This window comes from Rhinolophus sinicus, chromosome 16 (genome assembly GCF_057876585.1).
Source record: "Rhinolophus sinicus isolate RSI-liver-muscle chromosome 16, RSI-T2T, whole genome shotgun sequence".
In the NCBI taxonomy this organism is placed as follows: Eukaryota; Metazoa; Chordata; class Mammalia; order Chiroptera; family Rhinolophidae; genus Rhinolophus; species Rhinolophus sinicus.
The window spans coordinates 125,290,843-125,310,306 of record NC_142516.1 but is presented as its reverse complement, the minus strand read 5'-3'; the positions used below and the strand labels follow the sequence as shown (position 1 = coordinate 125,310,306).

General features: G+C 49.0%; 1 protein-coding gene across 1 annotated transcript; it reads left to right on the top strand.

Annotated features, from left to right (window-relative positions):
• The first annotated feature begins 424 nt into the window (after positions 1 to 424).
• DUSP4 (dual specificity phosphatase 4) lies at positions 425 to 16,578 on the top strand. The gene is made up of 4 exons (XM_019750552.3): positions 425 to 1,304; positions 10,589 to 10,734; positions 11,739 to 11,958; positions 12,537 to 16,578. The coding sequence occupies exons 1-4, from the start codon at positions 872 to 874 to the stop codon at positions 12,920 to 12,922; spliced, it is 1,185 nt and encodes a 394-aa protein (XP_019606111.1). The 5' UTR covers positions 425 to 871; the 3' UTR covers positions 12,923 to 16,578.
• The last annotated feature ends 2,886 nt before the right edge of the window (positions 16,579 to 19,464 follow it).

Below are 19,464 nucleotides of genomic sequence, written 5' to 3'. Positions count from 1 at the left end.
GGCATGGCTGCACCGCGCGACTCGTGCGGAGCAAGACTGGCGCGGCGGAGGCCAGGACCCGCGGGCTGAAGACTAGAGGCGTCGCCGCGCTCCATTCACAAAGTCCGGGAGCGCAGCTCGCCTGCGGGTCGAAGGCCGCCTCCCTCTTCCTCTAGGTCCTGGTTTTATGAATGGGCCTGGCGGCGAGCGCCTAGCTCCCTGTTTACTCCGCTCTTTGTGACGTCTCATTCCCGTGACTGGGAGCGAGCGGCTGGCACTCCATTCACGCGCCGGGTAGGGGGTGGGAGGAGGAGGGGCCCACTGGGAGGAAGGAGCAGGGATGGGGCGGGGAGCAGGCGAGGGGGGCGGGAGGCGCGAGGTCCCGAATGGAAAGAGGCGGGGCCTCATAAGGTAGTACTGAATCTGCCCCCTCCCGGGAGGGAGCAGAGGAGCGTTAATAAATCTCTAAGCGGAGGAGGAAACTCCGGCTTGGGTAGTGAGCCGAGCTCCGGCTTCTTGTGGGGAACGGCAGCGGAGCCGTAACGCCGGTGCCGTCAGGAGCTGCACAACGGGCCAAATACAAAGAGGCCACATCAGAAGGGAACCCTTGGCCCTTTGCCGTAAACACAGCCCCCTCCACCGCCGACTCCCCCTCGCACCGCGCGCGGTACTGTCTTGCTCCCGAGGCCGCTAGGACTACTATGTGACTGCGAGACTGCAGGAGGAAGGGGACTGGGGAGAAGAGGGTCGTCGGGGAGAGACCCTGGGGGCCAAGTTTGCTGCCACTTCTGCACGTGCCCTCCCTTAGCCCTCGCCCGCACTTTCCTGCAGCCCAGCTGATCGGTTGTCCTTCGCCTCCTCGCGTGCCCAGCAGCCGCGGTTCCCGGCGACCATGGTGACGGTGGAGGAGCTGCGGGAGATGGACTGCAGTGTGCTCAAAAGGCTGATGAACCGGGACGAGAACGGCGGCGGCGCGGGCGGCAGCGGCAGTCACGGCGCCCTGGGGCTGCTGAGCGCCGGCAAGTGCCTGCTGCTGGACTGCAGACCGTTCCTGGCGCACAGCGCGGGCTACATCCGAGGCTCGGTCAACGTGCGTTGCAACACCATCGTGCGGCGGCGGGCCAAGGGCTCCGTGAGCCTGGAGCAGATCCTGCCTGCTGAGGAGGAGGTGCGCGCCCGCCTGCGCTCCGGCCTCTACTCGGCGGTCATCGTCTACGATGAACGCAGCCCGCGTGCGGAGAGCCTCCGCGAAGACAGCACCGTGTCGCTGGTAGTACAGGCGCTACGTCGCAACGCCGAGCGCACCGACATCTGCCTGCTGAAAGGTAAACGCGGGCGCCGGGACGCGAACTGGGGGGAGGTTTAGAGGGGTTTGGCGGCCTGCGTCTTAGTGGGCAGGGGAAGAAGTGTCTGGGGGGAATCTTGGCGGCGGGGATTCCCGCGCACTACTTTGTGCGTGTCGGTGTGCACGGGTTTGTAAGGATTTTGTGCGTTTGCGTGCAAGTGCGAGCTTCCGAAGTCCTCCCGACAGCGAGGGTGCGTTCTCTCCGTCACCTGCAGTTCCTCACCATTCTTGGCTCTTCTGTATTTGTTTACACTCACTAACGGTCTGGCCTCGCGAGCTAAGAGCCTCTTCGGTGTTGCCCACTTTTCAGTCCAGGAAGTGCTCCCAAGTCCACTGTGCGCGTGGGGACAGGTTAGGCCTGTTGGTTTGGCGTGCCAGGGCTCTGCACGACTTCGAGAACCCCAGAGATGGGGAAGGGGGTGAAAGTGAGTGCTGGTTCGATTGGAAACCATCCCTTCGGAAAGGCACAGGGAAGATCGGGCTGCGGACATTGTGTGGAGCGATCTGTATCTCCTGTTCTGCCAAACTCCAAGCTCCGCCCGGAAGGTGGCCAACTTCTGCCGGTGGCTAGACCCAGGCTCAGGGCGCGGGAGGCGGGGGGTGTGAGTATTTGGGGAACGCAAGGCGGGACGGTGCCTCCTAAATTCTGGCAACGAAGAACGATCTTTTGTTCAGACACGATTCTCGACAAACAGAGGGCGGCGCGTACTTGATTTAAGAGAACCCTGGTGAAACTTCGGGGAGGGGAAGTGTTGTGAAACCTGGAAGTCAGAAACCCAGAAGGGACCAAGTGCTGTCCCAGTAACTGAAGGGAAGGTGCGCCCGCGGCACCTGCAGGCCGGGTCGGGCAGCGGTCCTCTGCAGCCCTAGTGTAGAGGGAGTCGCAGGCGCGTGGGGTAGGGGCGCCCCTGGCCGCGCTGCGCCCCTGCCTCCCGCCGCCGCATTCCGCGCATTCTTTCGCCATCGAGTCCTCGCCTCCAAAACCGAGAGACGTTTCCCAGTCCGGTCTTCAAAGAGCCGCCCTGAGGGCGCCCTTCGCCCCCTCCCTCCTTTCTTTCTCTCTCCGGACCTGTTCATCCCGGAGGAAGGGAGATGGTGGAGGGAAGAGGGGCGGAAACCTCTCCTCACCGCCCCTTCCAAAAACCATAACAGGACTGCTCAGTGCAGAGGAGCCGGGCTTGTCCTGGTGAATAGCGGGGGGCTTTGTTCTCGGCAGTTGTTTCCTGGCCCTTTGACCTGTCAGCTGCTGGGGAAATGCTGCTGTTGACCTGTGGTTGAACTACTAAGGCGATTTTGCTGATTTTTCCTTCTCTGTGAGACTGCATTTTGCATCTCCGATGGAGCCCAGTACTAAAAGCTGTTTAAGAGGAAGTGCCAGGAAGGGGCTTGTACCGGAAGGACCCATCGGCCTCGCTTACCCTGGTGCGGAGTTGTGCCCTGGAGCACTGTGGCGGGCGCAGGTCCCGCGTGCTCCCGTCTCCAGGTCCTGGTTAGATCGCCAGTGTGGGGTCTTGGCAGTTGAGCACGCCTTGCCCTCCCTTGCCTGGAGCTGGAGGGAACGATAGAGAAATTGCTTTGGGACGAAGTCCCTTTCAGTGGGTGTTCTCCGTGCCGCGCTGCCCTGGGGTCCCTCCTGATTTAAAACCCCAGCGCGCTCCTTCCCCTGTGGGCCTCTGAACCCAGGACCTTTCCCGAGGGAGGGCAGACCCACGTGCAGTCTGGGTTTATTTTGTTTTGTTCTTCCTGGAAGAAATCCTGAGGGGACCGCCTTAGAGCGGCAGCTCGGGAACCTTAGGCTTCCGGGGGGCAGACACTAGGCCCCCGCTACCTTAGAGGGAAGTATATTTTTAAGGTTTCTTTCTACCGGTTAGCGGCACCGTCCTGGCCCCCAGATTCTGGCTCGGAAGAGCCCTGAGCCTGATCGATTCCAAGAGCCGCTCCGTGGGCCAGCCGCTCTGCACGAGTCAAATGCTGATGTAAAGACTGGGTAGGACAGGAGCCTCTGGGTAAAATGACAGTCCCCTGGCTGCTGGCCAGCGTGGCCAGCGGAAAAGCAGTGTTCTAAGGGCTGTTGCCTCTGGAGGCCTGCACTGCCTCCTGTCATCCGACTCAGACCCTAAGGATCTCAAACTCTATATCCTCTGAGATGGAGAGTGGGCCTGGGCCTCAGGTTGAATTTGTTTCTTCAGGAAGTAGCCAGGAGAGGGTCAGCTGGGTCTTCATGAGCAAAGGGAGCCTGCCTTTGGAAGCAGCTGCCTGATATTAACAGAGGTGGCAGCTTGTTCTGTAGTGCTGGTAGAACATCTTTGAAGTTAACTGGCTCATAGTCTGTTTAACTGAGCTTATTTTCATATATGTGCTAAACACTGGCCGTCCGAACACAGTTCTCTTCCTTTTCTTTGCCTTCTAATGGAAAAGACTTCCCTAGTAAAGAAGGAAAGAAATTGGGCAGTGTCTGCTGCCACACAGATGCAGGAAGGTGCCGGCTGGGGGAGGAAACCAAAGCCTCCTGCATGTGGAGAAGCCAGTGGAAGGGAGGCAATGTGGGTTTGTGGGAGGGGACAGGAAACTAAAGGGAAACATTGGAAAACACAGGAAGAAAAAACCCTTAGATTATCTTCAGTAAATGCCTGAATTGATTAGAAGTTGGGTAGTTTGGTTCCCACCGGAGTTGTTCATTTCATTTTGCAACTAATGGGCTTGTCTGTGTGTCTAGTGTGGGGCTGGGTGAGGAGTAAAAATGGTCAGACATTAAGTCAGTTGGTAGTGTCTGCCATCTTGGGGGGACAGTAAAAACAGCAGGGTATTTTCAGAAGTTATTTTATCCTTCCTGGCCAAAAGCTAATTCTACCAATTAATTGTGTTTAAAAATTTGATTTTTCTACTTCTGTCACTTTGAAGGGCAGTTGGTTACTCATTGTAGGTATTTAATAACTAATACCACAGGCAAGAATTCATTGTCAAGATAGTTTTACTTAACGCTAATAAACTGCTGCCTAGCTTTTATGTGTCCTAATACTAAGCCAGGTTTGCTAAAAGCAATAATTTTGCTTTTAGCAAAATGGATACTTTTTTTTAAAGCAAAATTGCATCACTGCATTTTTCTGGTCTTTTTGTTAGGAAAAGAGCCCCATTGGGTTAAACTTGTTTTTTAAAGCTCATTTTATTTAAAATCTGGTAAGGCATTTTTTGGGATAGTTTATATTTTTCAGCTTTTCAGATTTTATTACAGTGCATATCTCCTTTGAAATTCCTTTCCTCTTTATAAGTCCTCAGATTAGGGTTTTATACCCCCTTGGTCATGAAAGAAAAACAAAAAGACCATTTTCTTATCCTAAGAGAAGTCATTCTTTACCTCCCACATTCCCAATGGCAAATCAGTTTGTTACTCAGAAAATTTCAGGTATAGAACGATTATCTTAGTTTCCTCCTATCTGAAATTCACCTCAGCTCATGACCATTGTCAGTTGTTTTCCAAGTTCTGATTGAAAAGCTGTCCTGGAGCTGTTTTGAGAATTGGAAGGATCCACTAGATAGATAGTCCAGTTTCTCCCTCCAGGTTGGGTCATGTATCCAGCGGACCATATAGACCGATGGCACACTTTATGTAGGAAACAGCACTAAGGCCAATAATGAATGGTGTGGGTAGAGGTGATGGGGCCCAACTAGCAGCCCAGGGAACTCTGGGGACTCTCGTCTGTCTTGTCTCTCTCTCCCCATTGGTCCAGTCTGTCCTACTTCCCCAGGAGCTCAGTGGCACCAAACAGCATAGCCCCTGGGGGATTCTGCGGTGCTCACCTCTTCCACCCAAAGGGACTGGCTTGCCTCTTTGCAAATATGACAAAATGTCCACTACTGCCAAGGATTGTTAGAATTAAAAAAAAAAAAAGGTAGGCCTTAAAGGTAATTTCTAACTCCTGCTGTAATTCATTACAGAAGTACAAGGAATGAAACAAACTCATTGCATCATTTGACCTGGATGCTTCCAACCCACAAAAGGAACCAAAGACAGGGTGTCGATGTAAATCGAGGATGAAAACCTGATCGTTATTAAGCCCATCACAGCTTCCTTGGGCTTGTGGGCAGTGCTTATGGGAGAGGTGGGCTGCATAGAAACTCAGGGAGGGACAAAAGGTAGCCTTTTAAAGGAACCAAGACATTTCTTCAAAAAAATCAGAACATCTGAAACCAGATAGCCGGTTTCCTTACTGGGAGGCAGTTCCTGCCTGACAAAGAGGAAGTTGGACAGGAAGAAAAGTTCCCTCTGGAACGGAAGCCAGCTTGCTGAATGTAGCCGATAGCACAGAAAGACGGGGAGGGACTGCAAACCAGATCCAGCCAAGTGTGGCATTAGTTGTCAGCCAGCTGGCCCCGAACGGCCAGGTCTGTGTGTGGAGTCCCAGGGTGAGAAGCCTACTTAAGTAAATTTTAAATACTGCTCCGCATTTAGTAGGGTGCTTACTGAGTCAACACCCACTTCAAGGTAAGGTCTCAAAGCCAAATGACCTTCAGATGACCCGACTTTCTTGCTGGTCAACATTTGCTTGTATTGATAAGAGCGAGGCCATGAGCCCTGACTGTGAATGGGTGATATTCTGAGTGTTATGGGAAAAAAGCAGCTGTCCCATTAAGATCGATGGCTGTCATCACCACCTAAGTCTTTCCCATGACAGACCCACGTGAATGGTCCCATTACGGTGATAGGACCAGCCCCACATCAGGCTGCCTTTTCGGAAGCACTTCCACACACATACCACCTGGCCCTGTGTGGCCGGGAGGCCGGCACCAGGGCGTGTGGCCAACGGGTCATCATTTTTAGTAAATTGCGAAAAGTAAGTACCTTGCTGTGTGAGTGCATGTGAGACACAGAAGAGTGGAGTTTACCCCCTCAACTCTCAAGATTTAAACTGAAGATGAGAAAAGGAGAGCTTGAAGACTACAAAGCATATTAAATAAAAACATGGGAAAAACGGGTCAACATCAGAATATCTTTTATAGGATGATACTCCATAGGGCGTAGGAAAAAACAGGTGGAATTCATTAGCATCTGTTACGAAATTATATTCAGAAGATAGAAATGCAGATCTTGGTTACCTGCTGTCCAATTGTAGTTTGCAAAAAAGTAGGTTGTGGACATTTAGGATCATGGAATGTTAGAATTTAGAGATGATGTAGTCTGAAATTCTTCCATTTTGAGGGTGGAAAAACGGGGGTGAGGAGAGAATGTGCTTGCTTAAGCTCCCACTGGCACCCCCAATCTGTGCCCTTGTTCTCCTTCCACACCTGCAGGAGGCACAGGACGGAACCCAGCCCCATGGTATCTGGTTGGAATAAGCTTTCCCTCTCCTGAGTTTTGGATAAAACATGGTGACCTAAAATCTAGCTCTTACTAAAAGGGCTGCTGCGGCGCTGGCATTTGCACAGATTTAGGGATGGGAAGGGGAGGCACTGAGGAGTCTGGGAGCAGTCTTTGGATTTCCACCTACAGTAAGAATTCATTTTAATTTCCATCATGACCCAGTACAGGGATACAGACATACCTGAAACTGGAGATGCATGAAAGTGTACCCTCTTTAGATGCAAAGCATTCTAGTAGTTTCTATTCTATTTCATTAAATAAAAATGCTGGCCACAGTTCCTTAATGATAACTTGTAGTTCAAAAAGCACTGGAAAGAAGCAGTTTGGTGAAATGTCAGCAGTGCCCTGTTTAGAGGTTTTGCATGAAAATTCTGTCTTCACGTGATGAAACCCCCTAGAGAAGGACCACTAGGAAGGCAGAGATGGGCAAGTAGCAGGGTGGTTTCCTGAGCCTTTGAGGCCAGTGGGCCGAATGGTTGCTGTGCCTATAACGGGGGGCTGCCCCGTACCTGTTTCCTCTACTGTGAAATTGAGGCCAGTCACACCTTCCTCAAGGGCTGCTGGTTAAACACATGTATGGAAAGAGCCTGGTACATAGTGAGCATTTCCTCTTAAGGGTGCCTATCATTTTTATTAATACGGATCCAGTACCCAGACACAACTTCCTGCAGTGTGGCCTTGTGGGGTGACTTGGGTGGTTCCTAGCTTGTACCCGTCCGAGTGTACTACTCGCCTGCATGATCCTGGCCGATCAGGTATGTTCTGCTCATTGGAGATCCTGGCCCAAGTGCAGCCACTGGTCCCCCAGGAGGCCCTCCTTTTGCAATGCTCCTTGTAACAACCAGCCACAGATCCCCAAAAGCGACAGCGTAGGACGGAGAACCCCCTCCATCTCTGCCACCGTCACAGATTCTACCCTTCCAATGCTCCTGTCCCTTGGGCAGATTTGCTTCCTCACTTTAGCTCCTTTGTGATTGTTTTTCAAAGGCCTGCCAGTGGGAACTGACTTTTCAGTAATCATTTTTCTGTTCCGTTCCAATGATGTCTTTTCCCAACCATTGCTATCTCTCTGTCCTCTTATGAGCAGCTTGAGGGGAGACGACGAATAGCCCCCTTGGGCCTGGTCTGGCCTCGGGGTCACCTCGGTCCTGCACACTGGGCCACCTGTGCCCCTGCCTGCCACACCCCTGGGGTCATCGGCCGGCAGGTGCTCTGCTGTGTCTCCTGGTTGATTGATGATGGAGCGGGAGAGTAGCTAGCGGCTGTCCCTGACTGGGAAGGGGTCATAGAGCTCAGGAAGTGTGGTACCTGCCTGTCCACTGTCTTAACTACCAGGTCTCAAGACTCCACTGGAAAAAATCAGTAAAGCCCAGGAGGATAAGGTGGCCCGGAAAGTTGCCAATAGTGCTGGAGTATCCTTAGTGGATGCCCCCAAAGGAAACCTTCATTATGTGTCTATCGGTGGCCAGGAGCTGAGGACTGGCTGTTCCAATCAGTCCTCGAAGGACTCCAGGCTTGGATGTTTCATCACATTTTACAGATGAGGAAGAGGTTCAGAGAGGTTCAGTGGTGGCTCCAGGTGGCACAGCTGATTCAACCTAGACCCGTGAATCTGACTGCAAAGGCTGTGTCCTTTCCAGAACTTCAGTCTGGTAAACTGTCCTGCACCTTCTCAGCAATGGGAAGAACATTTTTTCAACCACTGGGTGGCTCCTCCCCCTCTCTCCTCAGGGGTGATCTTCCTCTGACCTTGGAGCCTGGCCACTATTCCTGTGATGCCACCATTAACTTTAGGGGTGTTTTGCTCTTCTGCCTGTCTAGGTGATGAGCTTTTGGAGGGCACCACCCCATACCTTTCAGTTCTTTGGGGGGAAAAATGTCTTTTAATAGCTCATGTAATAAACACAAGGGTCATTCTATTTTGAAAATTTCAAGTCCTATAGAAGTATACAAAGTAACACGTGATGGCTTTTTATGTAGGTTCCAACAACAGTTTGTTGATTGGTCCATTTCCCCTTCCACTTCCTCCAAAGGGGAGCATTTACAAAGTTTCCCATCCCAGAGGACTTAAGCAAAAGACGTTTGCTGGCTCTTCCCCCCACTCTATTTACTGAATTTGGGGAAGTAATGTCTGCAGCTTTATAAGGACAGAGGGGACATATGAGGTGATAATAGGAGGGAGGGGTGCTCCTGGGATGAGAGACCACTGAGGCCACCAGCACATCTGCAGCTGGCAGTGTGGGGCCCTCAGCAGGTTTTCCATCCAGGACGGCTGGTCATTGTGACTCAGCAGGAGCAGAGGCCTGTGACCAGAGAGAGAGCCATTTATATCCTGGTAAGGGAGGGAGTGGAGGGGAACAGAGAAGCCTCCCCTCAGAGAGGAAGAAATGTGTGCCCTGTTTCTGCCAGCCTATAATGTGGCAAAGAATCACTTCCCTTCCTCTGCGAAGCAGTCTCTAGGGTTAGGATGCTAGGCAAGAAATTGACTAACCATCACATGTCTGGAAGGTTACTGTGAACATCATAGGGAACAGTGGCACCATATCGCTTAGTCATAAAGATTTAAAGGTGCCAGCTACATACGCGACCCACTTGAATGGGTCTGTTAGACATATAGGCCCTGCTGAATGCATGAGTGAATGAATGAAGCATTTTTAAGTAAGTTTGTGGGTTTTTAAAACATTTAGGTATAATTGACATATAGCATTATATTAGTTTGAGGTGTACAACGTGATTCGATATTTGTATATATTGCAAAATGATCACAATAAGTCTAGTTAACAGCTGTCTCTGTACCTGCCTAAAAAAAATTTTTTTTTCCTTGTGATGAGAACTTTTAAGATCTACTCGCTTAGCGACTTTCAAACGTGATGGTATTGTTAACTATAGTCACAATTCTGTACATTCATTACATCCCCAGGACTTACAACTGGAAGTTTTGACATCTTCACCGACCAAATTAACTTATAATCCATCTTTGGTCCCACAGAAACTGCAAAGTAAAAATACAAGCAGGGCCAAACACTGACCGTAGATTACGCGCAGAGCAAAATCCCAGAGATCACAAGAAAATCAGAGATACAGGCTGGGCATTTCTCTTCTCCAAGTGTTCCTCTGCCCGCCTCTGTCCAGCCAGTGCCTTTCTGCTTGGCACTGACCTTATTCCAGATAAGTTTACCTCTTTTTCCTTAAAAGGCCTCCTCGTTCCCCGGAAGATGATCCCACAGATAACCATTCCAGGGCTTAGCACTCTCAGGTCAGGAAATCCTCCCTTGCCCCAAACCTGTGTGTAGCAAGAGGGATTTATTTAGATTTAAGCCCATTTCCTCTCATTTTGGCCCCTTGTTGATGGAACAGCTGTTCTCGAGGCTGTGCAATTGGCATCTGTTCCGTTGCTGAGATCCAGAAGGGCTGGTGCCAGGGTAATTTTTTTCTTCTCTCTCACATTGGAGAACCTCTCCAAAGGAAGGGCTGATGTTGGGATGACAGACATCTTTGCAGGTCCCAGGGCCCAACTGGCTATAGGCTGCTTAGTGCTCATGCAGACCCACAGTGGCCATTCCCTCTTTCGTGCCTTGTCATCACCCTAAGGGACTCCTCGTGAAATAGTCCCTTCTGCATACCCTGTGCATCTTCCTCTGTGTATCTGCGTCCCAAACCAAAGTCTTGGGCATAAAGCTTTCTTTCCTGGCTTCAGGGTGCAATCCTGGCCCAATGTAGACTGCATCTCTGTCAAAGGGTCTGTAGCCAGTCTATCTGGGCCCACAGCGCCACCCAGTGGCCAATGTAGGTCCAGCCAGCCCTTGCTTCTCAACAGCTCTTCTCAGTCGGGTAGGATTCAAGCTCTTTCTGGTTTCCTGCTGGCTTAGTGACCCTATTAATCTGAACTTCTTTCTCTTTTAAAGGTGGCTATGAGAGGTTTTCCTCGGAGTACCCGGAATTCTGTTCCAAAACCAAGGCGCTGGCAGCCATCCCACCCGTGGTGCCCCCCAGCACTGTGGAGTCTCTGGACCTGGGCTGCAGCTCCTGTGGAACCCCACTGCATGACCAGGTGTGTGGGGGTGCTTCTCGTCAGAGTTCTGCTTGTTGGAGGCTTTGGATGCAGTGCCGCAGTGTGGGGGGAAGGTAGTGAATCCTGATACTGGGCTGGGACGGATGGCAGGTTAGGAATAAATTCTGTTTATTCTTTGGAGCCCTTCTCCTTCCCTCTCTTACTTATTATCCCCACTTAGACATAACTCCCTGATTAACCTCTAGAGTTATGTGCAGACATACTAGGAGACCTGCTGAAACTAGACGTGTATGACCTTCCTGTAGGAAGCCGAGAGAATACCCTTCTTTGAGGCGTGGCCTGTGGACCCCAACCCCCAGGTCCAGAACAGTCAGGCTGTCCCCATTGCGAGCCAATTGTAAATGCTAACTGGACATAAATGGTGAGCCAACCCTCCACCAAGAAAACCAGCTGAGGCCACCCCATTTCTTACAAGCTCACCCCTTCTAGCCCTTTATTTAGACAGAAGGGGTGAATTTATGGGCTCCGACAACCCTGCTCCCCAAATCCCAGATCACTGGTTGATCTGACTCAGAAAGTCGTCATTAAGCCCAGCTTACCTAATTTTGCCAAGATCCCTCCTCTTGTCTGTGAGGCCGACATGGCATGTTTTCCATGTACCAAGTGAAGACCCACCCAACCAAGGAAGTCCCTGAACCACACAACAGACAGCCTGGTGACTGGCAGCTGGAAACTCTTAGTGCTACAGACAAGTGGTGCAGCAAATGGCCTGTGTCTGCCATCCATGTATCACCGGGGGGTGGGCTGCCTGAGCAAGGCGTTCCCTGTCCTGGCTTCTCTGTCCCTGGCAGAGTGCAGTGTAAAGGCGCGAGTCCCACTGAGCCCATCGTTCCCTCCAGAAACCCCAGCAGGTGAAGAGGAAACCTGGAAGGGCTGTGTCCACAGGCATTCTCCCCAGGGCCTGTGACAGCCCACCTGTCCCTGTCCTAAGCTGCTTGCCTTACGCGTGATGTTGGGGGTCTTTGTTTCCCCTCTCTGTGTAGGGCGGTCCTGTGGAGATCCTCCCCTTCCTCTACCTTGGCAGTGCCTATCATGCTGCTCGGAGAGACATGCTGGACGCCCTGGGGATCACGGCCCTGTTGAACGTCTCCTCCGACTGCCCAAACCACTTTGAAGGCCACTATCAGTACAAGTGCATCCCGGTGGAAGACAACCACAAAGCCGACATCAGCTCCTGGTTCATGGAAGCCATCGAGTACATCGGTAGGCCGGCCCTGGCTGGGCGCTGGGGCCCAGGCTGCTGGGCGGGAGAGAGGGAGCCCTTGTAACTGGTGCTGAAGGAGGGACGTAGGAGGTGGGGACCTGGCTGTACCCGGTTCCCCCTCGCTCAGTAGGACGGCTGGCCTGGTGGGCGGTGTGTTGTGCGGGAATAGGAAGACTGGGTCCTACGCCAGGGCTGTTGGCCGATAGAGCCAATCACCTTTTCCGTGCTTGTCTCGAGATGTCTAGATAAGGCTTAGGGGATGGGGAGAAAGACAAAGATGGTGCAAATGGAAGTCCTTGAGTGTATGCTGGGATCTCACTGGATTTAGCACGCGTTTTCACCAAGTGTAGTGCATTGCATGGATTTCCTTAAGTCTCCGACACACCCCTTCTGAGGTGGAATTCTCCAGTCCCTTCCCCATAGGTTTCTTTCCACCCCTCCTCTGCCCATTATTCCTCCAATCCCGGTCCCCTCCTTCCGCCGCCCCACGGCCGGCTTACGCACCTGCCCTGGCGTTTGGGGGCAGGATCGGGTCGGCGGCGGGAGGCGGGCACTGACGGGACGCCCTGTCCCCCAGATGCGGTGAAGGAGTGCCGCGGGCGCGTGCTGGTGCACTGCCAGGCGGGCATCTCGCGCTCGGCCACCATCTGCCTGGCCTACCTGATGATGAAGAAGCGGGTGAGGCTGGAGGAGGCCTTCGAGTTCGTCAAGCAGCGGCGGAGCATCATCTCGCCCAACTTCAGCTTCATGGGGCAGCTGCTGCAGTTCGAGTCGCAGGTGCTGGCCACGTCCTGCGCGGTGGAGGCCGCCAGTCCGTCGGGGCCCCTGCGGGAGCGGGGCAAGGCCACCCCCACGCCCACGTCGCAGTTCGTCTTCAGCTTCCCGGTGTCGGTGGGCGTTCACGCGGCCCCCAGCAGCTTGCCCTACCTGCACAGCCCCATCACCACCTCTCCCACCTGTTAGGGCTGCTCGGAGCACCCCCAAACCAGGCGCCTTCAGCAAGGGGTGGGGGGCCGCGGGCGGGCAGCGAGTCAGACTGACCAGTTGGGGGCCGGCGACCAAGCCCCTTCCCATCCATTTCTCCTCGGCCGACCACCGGGCCACCAGAATGGCAATAAGGACTTCAAATACATATTCAAAGCAAACAAACAGCCCCCCTCCAACTTAGAGCAATAACGGCTGCCTCCGCGGGCAGGGAAGACCTTGGTTTGGTTTGTGTGTCAGTTTTACTTTTCAGATAGGAATTTCTTACCTCATTTTTTAAGCAGCAAGGCTTGAAGTTATGAAACCCACAGGTCCTGGCAAAATGTGCCCATCCAGTTTTACTAAGGGGGTGGCGGGGTGGGGGTTAGGGAAAGGGACAAGAAGAAAACAAGTTTGCCAGAAGTGCCTGGTTCCGTGTGCTTGGCCCTTTTTTTGTTGTTGCCGTTAAGTTACAGGAGTTTTTAAAAAAAGAAATGTTAGGACATGGTTTTCCTTTCCAGGTCACCAACAAGTGAATAATTATGCGTAATAATAAAAGTATTTATTAAGCATTTTCTCAGAGTATGTAAGTACGAGGAGTCTAGTGACAGTGACTGTAGAATATATTTATGTTGATGTCGAATGCAGCACAAAGCGTGCTCATGTCAAAGCGGTTAGGAAGGCAGGCGGCGGGACCTCGGAGGTTATGGCCCCGTTCGCTAGCTCAGCTTGTACTTGTTGCCACTGAGAAGTAGGCAGGGTGGGATGGGAGAAGGAAGGAAGGAAGGGACTACTTTTTACGTTCAAAGCTGGTTGCTGGCTACCTGGACCACTGAAGTGATGTTAAACCACAACAACACAACCTTTTCTCCCTGATGGTCAATAACTCAGTTTGGCGGTGGGAGCATTTTCTGCATAGACCTGCCTGAGGACTTATATAGCATCTGTGATAAATGCCATATCATTTTAGGTGCTCCTGAAAAATTGGGTGCAATTCAGATTTTCCTACAGGGAATCATTGGCAAGGCCATTGGGGAAACCAGCTAACTAGAGACAGACCCAAAATGAATCCTTTCGTAAGTGGAAGCACCATCTTGTCTCTTTTGCCTAAATTGGAGTTTTTGATTTCAGGGGGTGTACTTGGAATGAAGTACACCAATAAATTCTTGTGTTCTTCAAATTCTTGGTTTAGGTGAATATTTTTGAAGCCCGTCTTTTGAATAAAAAGGGGAGTGTACACGACATTTCAGGTGTCCTTGAAGTCTAGAATGGAAGAGAGCTTGAGTGAGGGGTCAGGGGAGACTCTTTGCTGGGGAGCTGGCTGCTGGACTTCTGTGACGGGCATCATGGGTACTCGGGAGCCATTTTAGAATCCTTTCTTGGGATAATGCCGTATTAAGGGGTCTTTCCAAATGGAGGAATGGCTTTTGGAGGAAGAAGGATGTTGTTGTTGGGTTGGGCTTGGGGGGAGGGTGAAGGGAACAAACTATGTGTTATTTCATTTGTAACATTGTGGAACAGTGTTGTTATGGAGTGCCAGATTAGAGGTAATTGCAAATTTGTCTAGAAATGAGAGCGTTTTGTTTTGTTTGTATTAGCCCTTTGAGAGAGTAAATTTAAATGAACAGTCTTGCTGAGCCATAAATAACTTGCAGCCTCAATGTCAGAAGTGTTGGAATGCTCTTTCTCATCCTGGCACACCAGACAGGACCTGGTTCATTCCATTTCCTTCCATAAACATGAACCTGTGTTGGCATCAGTCGTCCTGCCTTTGTCAAGTCCTGTCTGGGTGATGCCATAGTTCTCACTTCCTGGTTTTAGGAAAGCCTGGGGCTCCTCCTTCCCCAGGAGCTGCTTGGCTGACTAGTTAGGAGTGAGGCATGGACGGGCAGCCGTCCGTGGTCATTGGAACTATTTAGAGACAGCACAGTTGGGCGTTCCCACCTTTTCCTTGATCCCCGGAAGTTGCTTCATGTTTTGTGATGAATGAGGCCAAATGGGTTCTGCAGTTGAAAGGCTATGGGTTTTAAGAGCAGATAGTTCTGAGAAGAGGCGCTTCTAGAGTGAGAAGGGAAAGTAGCTTGGAACAGATTCACTTTTTCTAGAATGACTATATATCACCAAAACCCATGTATCCTGCTTTCCCAGACTGGATTCCAGCCACGTGTCCCGTTGGAGCTCAGGACCAGCCCCAGGCTGTCGTCCCTGCTAATTCAAGTCTTTTCGCACAATGTCAAACTGCTATTTATAAAGCCATTTTCTTTGTACTTGATAACAGCCTTGGAGTCTCCAAACGATAGAAATAAAATAGGAAGTTGGCTTGATTGGAAAAGGGGGTTTTTGGTTGTTGGTCTCCCATCAGAAGCCTCTTTGATGACTTGGAAAAGCTCTAATGAAGACACTACAGGATCAGTTCAAGTGGCCAGTGGGTTTCAGTAGACATGCCTCCCAGGAAGTAGTTTCTGGTGATGCGAGAGTTTTCTAATGGCCAGAAAGCATTGCCACTTTCACTGATTATCAACTGTGCTGTGGGCTGCGGAAGGCAGTAGACTTTATTGTGTCTTCTGTAGAGACGAAGCAATGCTGTCGGTTCCCTTTGGGAGGGAATCTTGCGTTACCCAAGGGTATTTGGGGAGTACTTTCCACAGAGCAGTATTAAGTTGATGTCACCATGAGCCGGTGGCAGGAGCTCCCAGCTTCAGTCATTCCCTCCTGAGGCCACTGTCCTCGAGTGCTCATTCCAGGTGGATTCCAGATAGTTTTCAAAAAGATTGGGAAGTCATGAGAAAAATTTTGAAATCCTTGGGAAGGTGGACAGAGGGAGGCAGGATGGTTGATTCCAATGTGAGGGGAAGGTGCGGTTAGATTGGGGGCTGTCCCCCAAGCCCGTAATATGAATATTAAAGTGGTGGTTACCTTGGCTGCCCATTAGCATCAGAAGGGGAGCTTTGAAAATCCTGCTACCAGGCTACCCCAGACCAATTAAACCCAGGTTTCTGGAGGAGCGACCCACGCACCAGCATGTTTCAAAGCTCCCCAAGCGCTCTCCGTGTGTAACCAAGTTGCTTTCTGGATGGCAAGGTGCTGTGGGAGGCTGGGTCTGGGTATTAGAGCTAGCTTGTCTCACAGAAACCACAGCCAGTGCGTTTGTCACCAGCTCAGCATGGTCTCACTGCCAGTCCCAGCCCAGCTGAGGGGACAAGATCGTGTCTCTCAGGAGCTCATGTCACGGAGCAGGTGACCTGAATGTGGCACCATTTCATGCTCCTTGCAAGTCAGCCGATCTGGGGAGCATTGTTAGGGAGCTGGATACAGTGTCTCCTTGTCTATCAAAAAGGATGGAGAGTTTCACCTCTTTGGAGCTACTAGCCCTCCTCCCCCAGGAGCACAGGAGCAACCTGTCCTTCCTTAGAGCTTATGAGTCACACCAGGAAGAGGCTTCTTCAAGACAGAGCAATGCAATACTTGTAACTTCTGTAAATAGCCCCACCTTTCAGAGTGATGTCATTTCTACATTTGATATGCTTGTATTTCTGTAGGATGTATATAGTTTAGGGGATTTTGTTTGGTTTTGTTTTTTAGAAAAGTCAACACATCTGTTTTTATTTATTGCTTGAAAAAGATCATTTGATGAAAAATAAATACATTTTCAACCACTTCTGGCTTAGTTTATCTTTTTCTTGAAATCTGCTGCTACGATGACTTGGAAGAGGAGGAAAGATCTGGGTCATTTAATCTTGTGCACTTAGGAATCTCTACAGTGGACACTGGCTCATAAAATCAGTGAGCCTGTTGCTGCTCCCTGAACACCACTCAAGGACGGTGACAGAAGGCTGGTAGGAATCTCTAAGAACCTAAGTTCTCTAGGCAAAGAGACCTTCCTTTAGTTACCACGTGCCTGGTGTGTTTTTATGTGTCTCCTTTTCATTTTAAGTAACAGTTGGAGATTGATCTTTTAATCAGAGAAAACTTGACCATTAGGTAAGTAATAGAAATATGACTACGGTATAGGTTGAATTCTGTAATTAGGCCAAAAGTTGATTCTGGATATAGCAATGTAACTGTTTATAACAAAGTAACTGCATTTAATATATAATCTATTTCTTTGAGTAGACACAGCAGGAGACAGCAAAGAGAGACATTTCCCTCAGTTCTCGTCATTTCTACCTTCCAACTGAAAAGATTCTCTTCCAACATTCTGAGTAAATGGGCAAAAATCACAAAAGGCACTAGCAGAATGGCACATTTATAGTTCTGTCATCATCATCACAACTTTTTTCATTTTAAGATGATTGCTGTTCTTTAAGTTCCCAAACACATTAAAGCAATTCACCTGGAAATCAGACTCTAAGTTTGAATTCCTGAGCCACATGATTTAAAAGTTATTTGTTCCAATTTTTTCCTTCCCACAGTTAAATAGCTTTATTGAAAAATTCAAACACATCAAAGTATTAGAAACCAAAACAATCTGAAATGCTATATCTCTGAAACAACCACCCTCAATATTCCATAACCATCTTTTTATATACATGTGTGTGCATGTATATATGCATAAACACATACACATGCTTTAATGTTCTATTTTATAGACAGTCATGACAGTTATGTTTTCTTGTGGCTTATAGGTGATGTTTCTTTGTTCCGTATTTTAGATAGATATAAAACTATATATATATGTAATACACAAACATTATTTTTCAAAAATGTTGGATATATTGTTAAAGACTATCTTGACTTACCTTCCTCCCTCCACAAGACCTTGCAAACAACCACTGTTAACCATGTGTCCTTCCATAGCTCTATGCCCACAGACATGTACAATGTAATGTATTATGTGGTATAAACTACATATATCACATGTCTACATGTGTAACTACATATAGGGATTTTATTTGGTATTGTTTGCTCTATAAAAACAAGACCATATAATACACAATTTTCTATATCTTGCTTCCCTTGATGTATTGTGGAAATCACTCTAAGTCAATGATACATGATCTAATTCACTCCTAATATTTAGTTCTTTATATAGACAATTTTTTCATATATATCAAAAATTTAAAAATACATTAAGTATAATAAAATGTCCCCTCTTCAACTATGTCGCTTTGCCACTGTTTGCCACCATGTTTGCGGTATTTACAAATGTTACCTGGTTTTTACATACTTATCCCGAAGAGATATTCCATGCATTATTCATACATGAAGGGGTATGTTTGTTTACACCCACTCACTTTTTTTTTCACCTACTAACACTTGGTTATAAAACTTCCAGGGTTTTTTTCACTCTGATAGGTAACTTGCATTAACTTAACTTGCACTTCTCTTATTATGAGATAATTTTTTTATATATTCAAAATCATTTGTATTTTTTCTATTTCCTGTGTGTGTTCATAACTTTCTTTATCTTACAGACTTTCAGGAACTCTTTCCATATAAGAGATTAGTTCCTTGGTTATAGTAAGAATTGCAAACATATCCTCCAGTCTGTCATTTGTCTTGACTTTGCTTACATTTTTAAGACAAATATTTTTGAGTTCCTGGCCTTAAAAAATACTTAAAAAGAGAACAAAGCTGCTCACCTGTGGCGCGGCCCCCGCTGCTGTGCAGGAGAAAAGGGCTCCTCCAGCTCACTGCTCTTTTCTTCATAATTCTCCTGGGTGGCTCCAAGTCCAGAGTGGAGGAAACAGAAAAGAATATTTGCTCTCCCCATTTTTCCTAGTTTCAAATGAATTAAAAATACCAGGGTACTTTAATACATGTTTTCGCTAGTCACCTCTTTGAAGTCAAAGGCATTTAAGGTCAAAATTAACTCTTTTTTATTAGTATTTCTTTGTGTGTGTATGTCTCCTCAGTTAAAAGAGGAAGTATCTGTGTATATACTTCACCTATCCATTTCTATCCTGATTTTTTAAAAATAGACTTTATTTTTTAGAGCGGTTTTAGTTTCACAGCACAATTGAACAGAAAGTAGAGAGTTCTCATCTATGCCGTCCTCCCCCCACATAGTGTCCCTAGTATCAACAGCCTCCCAGCAGACTGGTATGTTTGTTACAACTGATGAACCTACACTGACTCACCATCATCACCCAAAGTCCATAGTTTACATTAGGATTCACGGTGTTGTACATTTTGTGGATCTTGGTAAATGTATAGCGACAGGTATCAGACAGGTGTCACTGCTCTAAAAATCCTGTGCTCCCTCTCTTCATCCCCCTCTTTCCATCTAACCCCTGGCAACTACCGATCCATTAACTGTCTCCAGTTTTGCTTTTTCCAGAATGTCATATAGTTGGAAACGTGTACATGTAGCCTTTTCATATTGGCTTCTTTCCCTTAGTGACATGCATTCAAGTTTCCTCCATGTCTTTGCACGGCTTGATGGTTTCTTTCTTTTTGGTACTGAATACTACTTTATTGTCTGGATGTACCACAGTTTATCCTTCACCTACTGAAGGACATCTCGGTCCCTTCCAAGTTTGCGCAGTTCTGCATAAAGCTGCTATAAACATCTGTGTAGAGGTTTTGTGTGGATGTAGGCT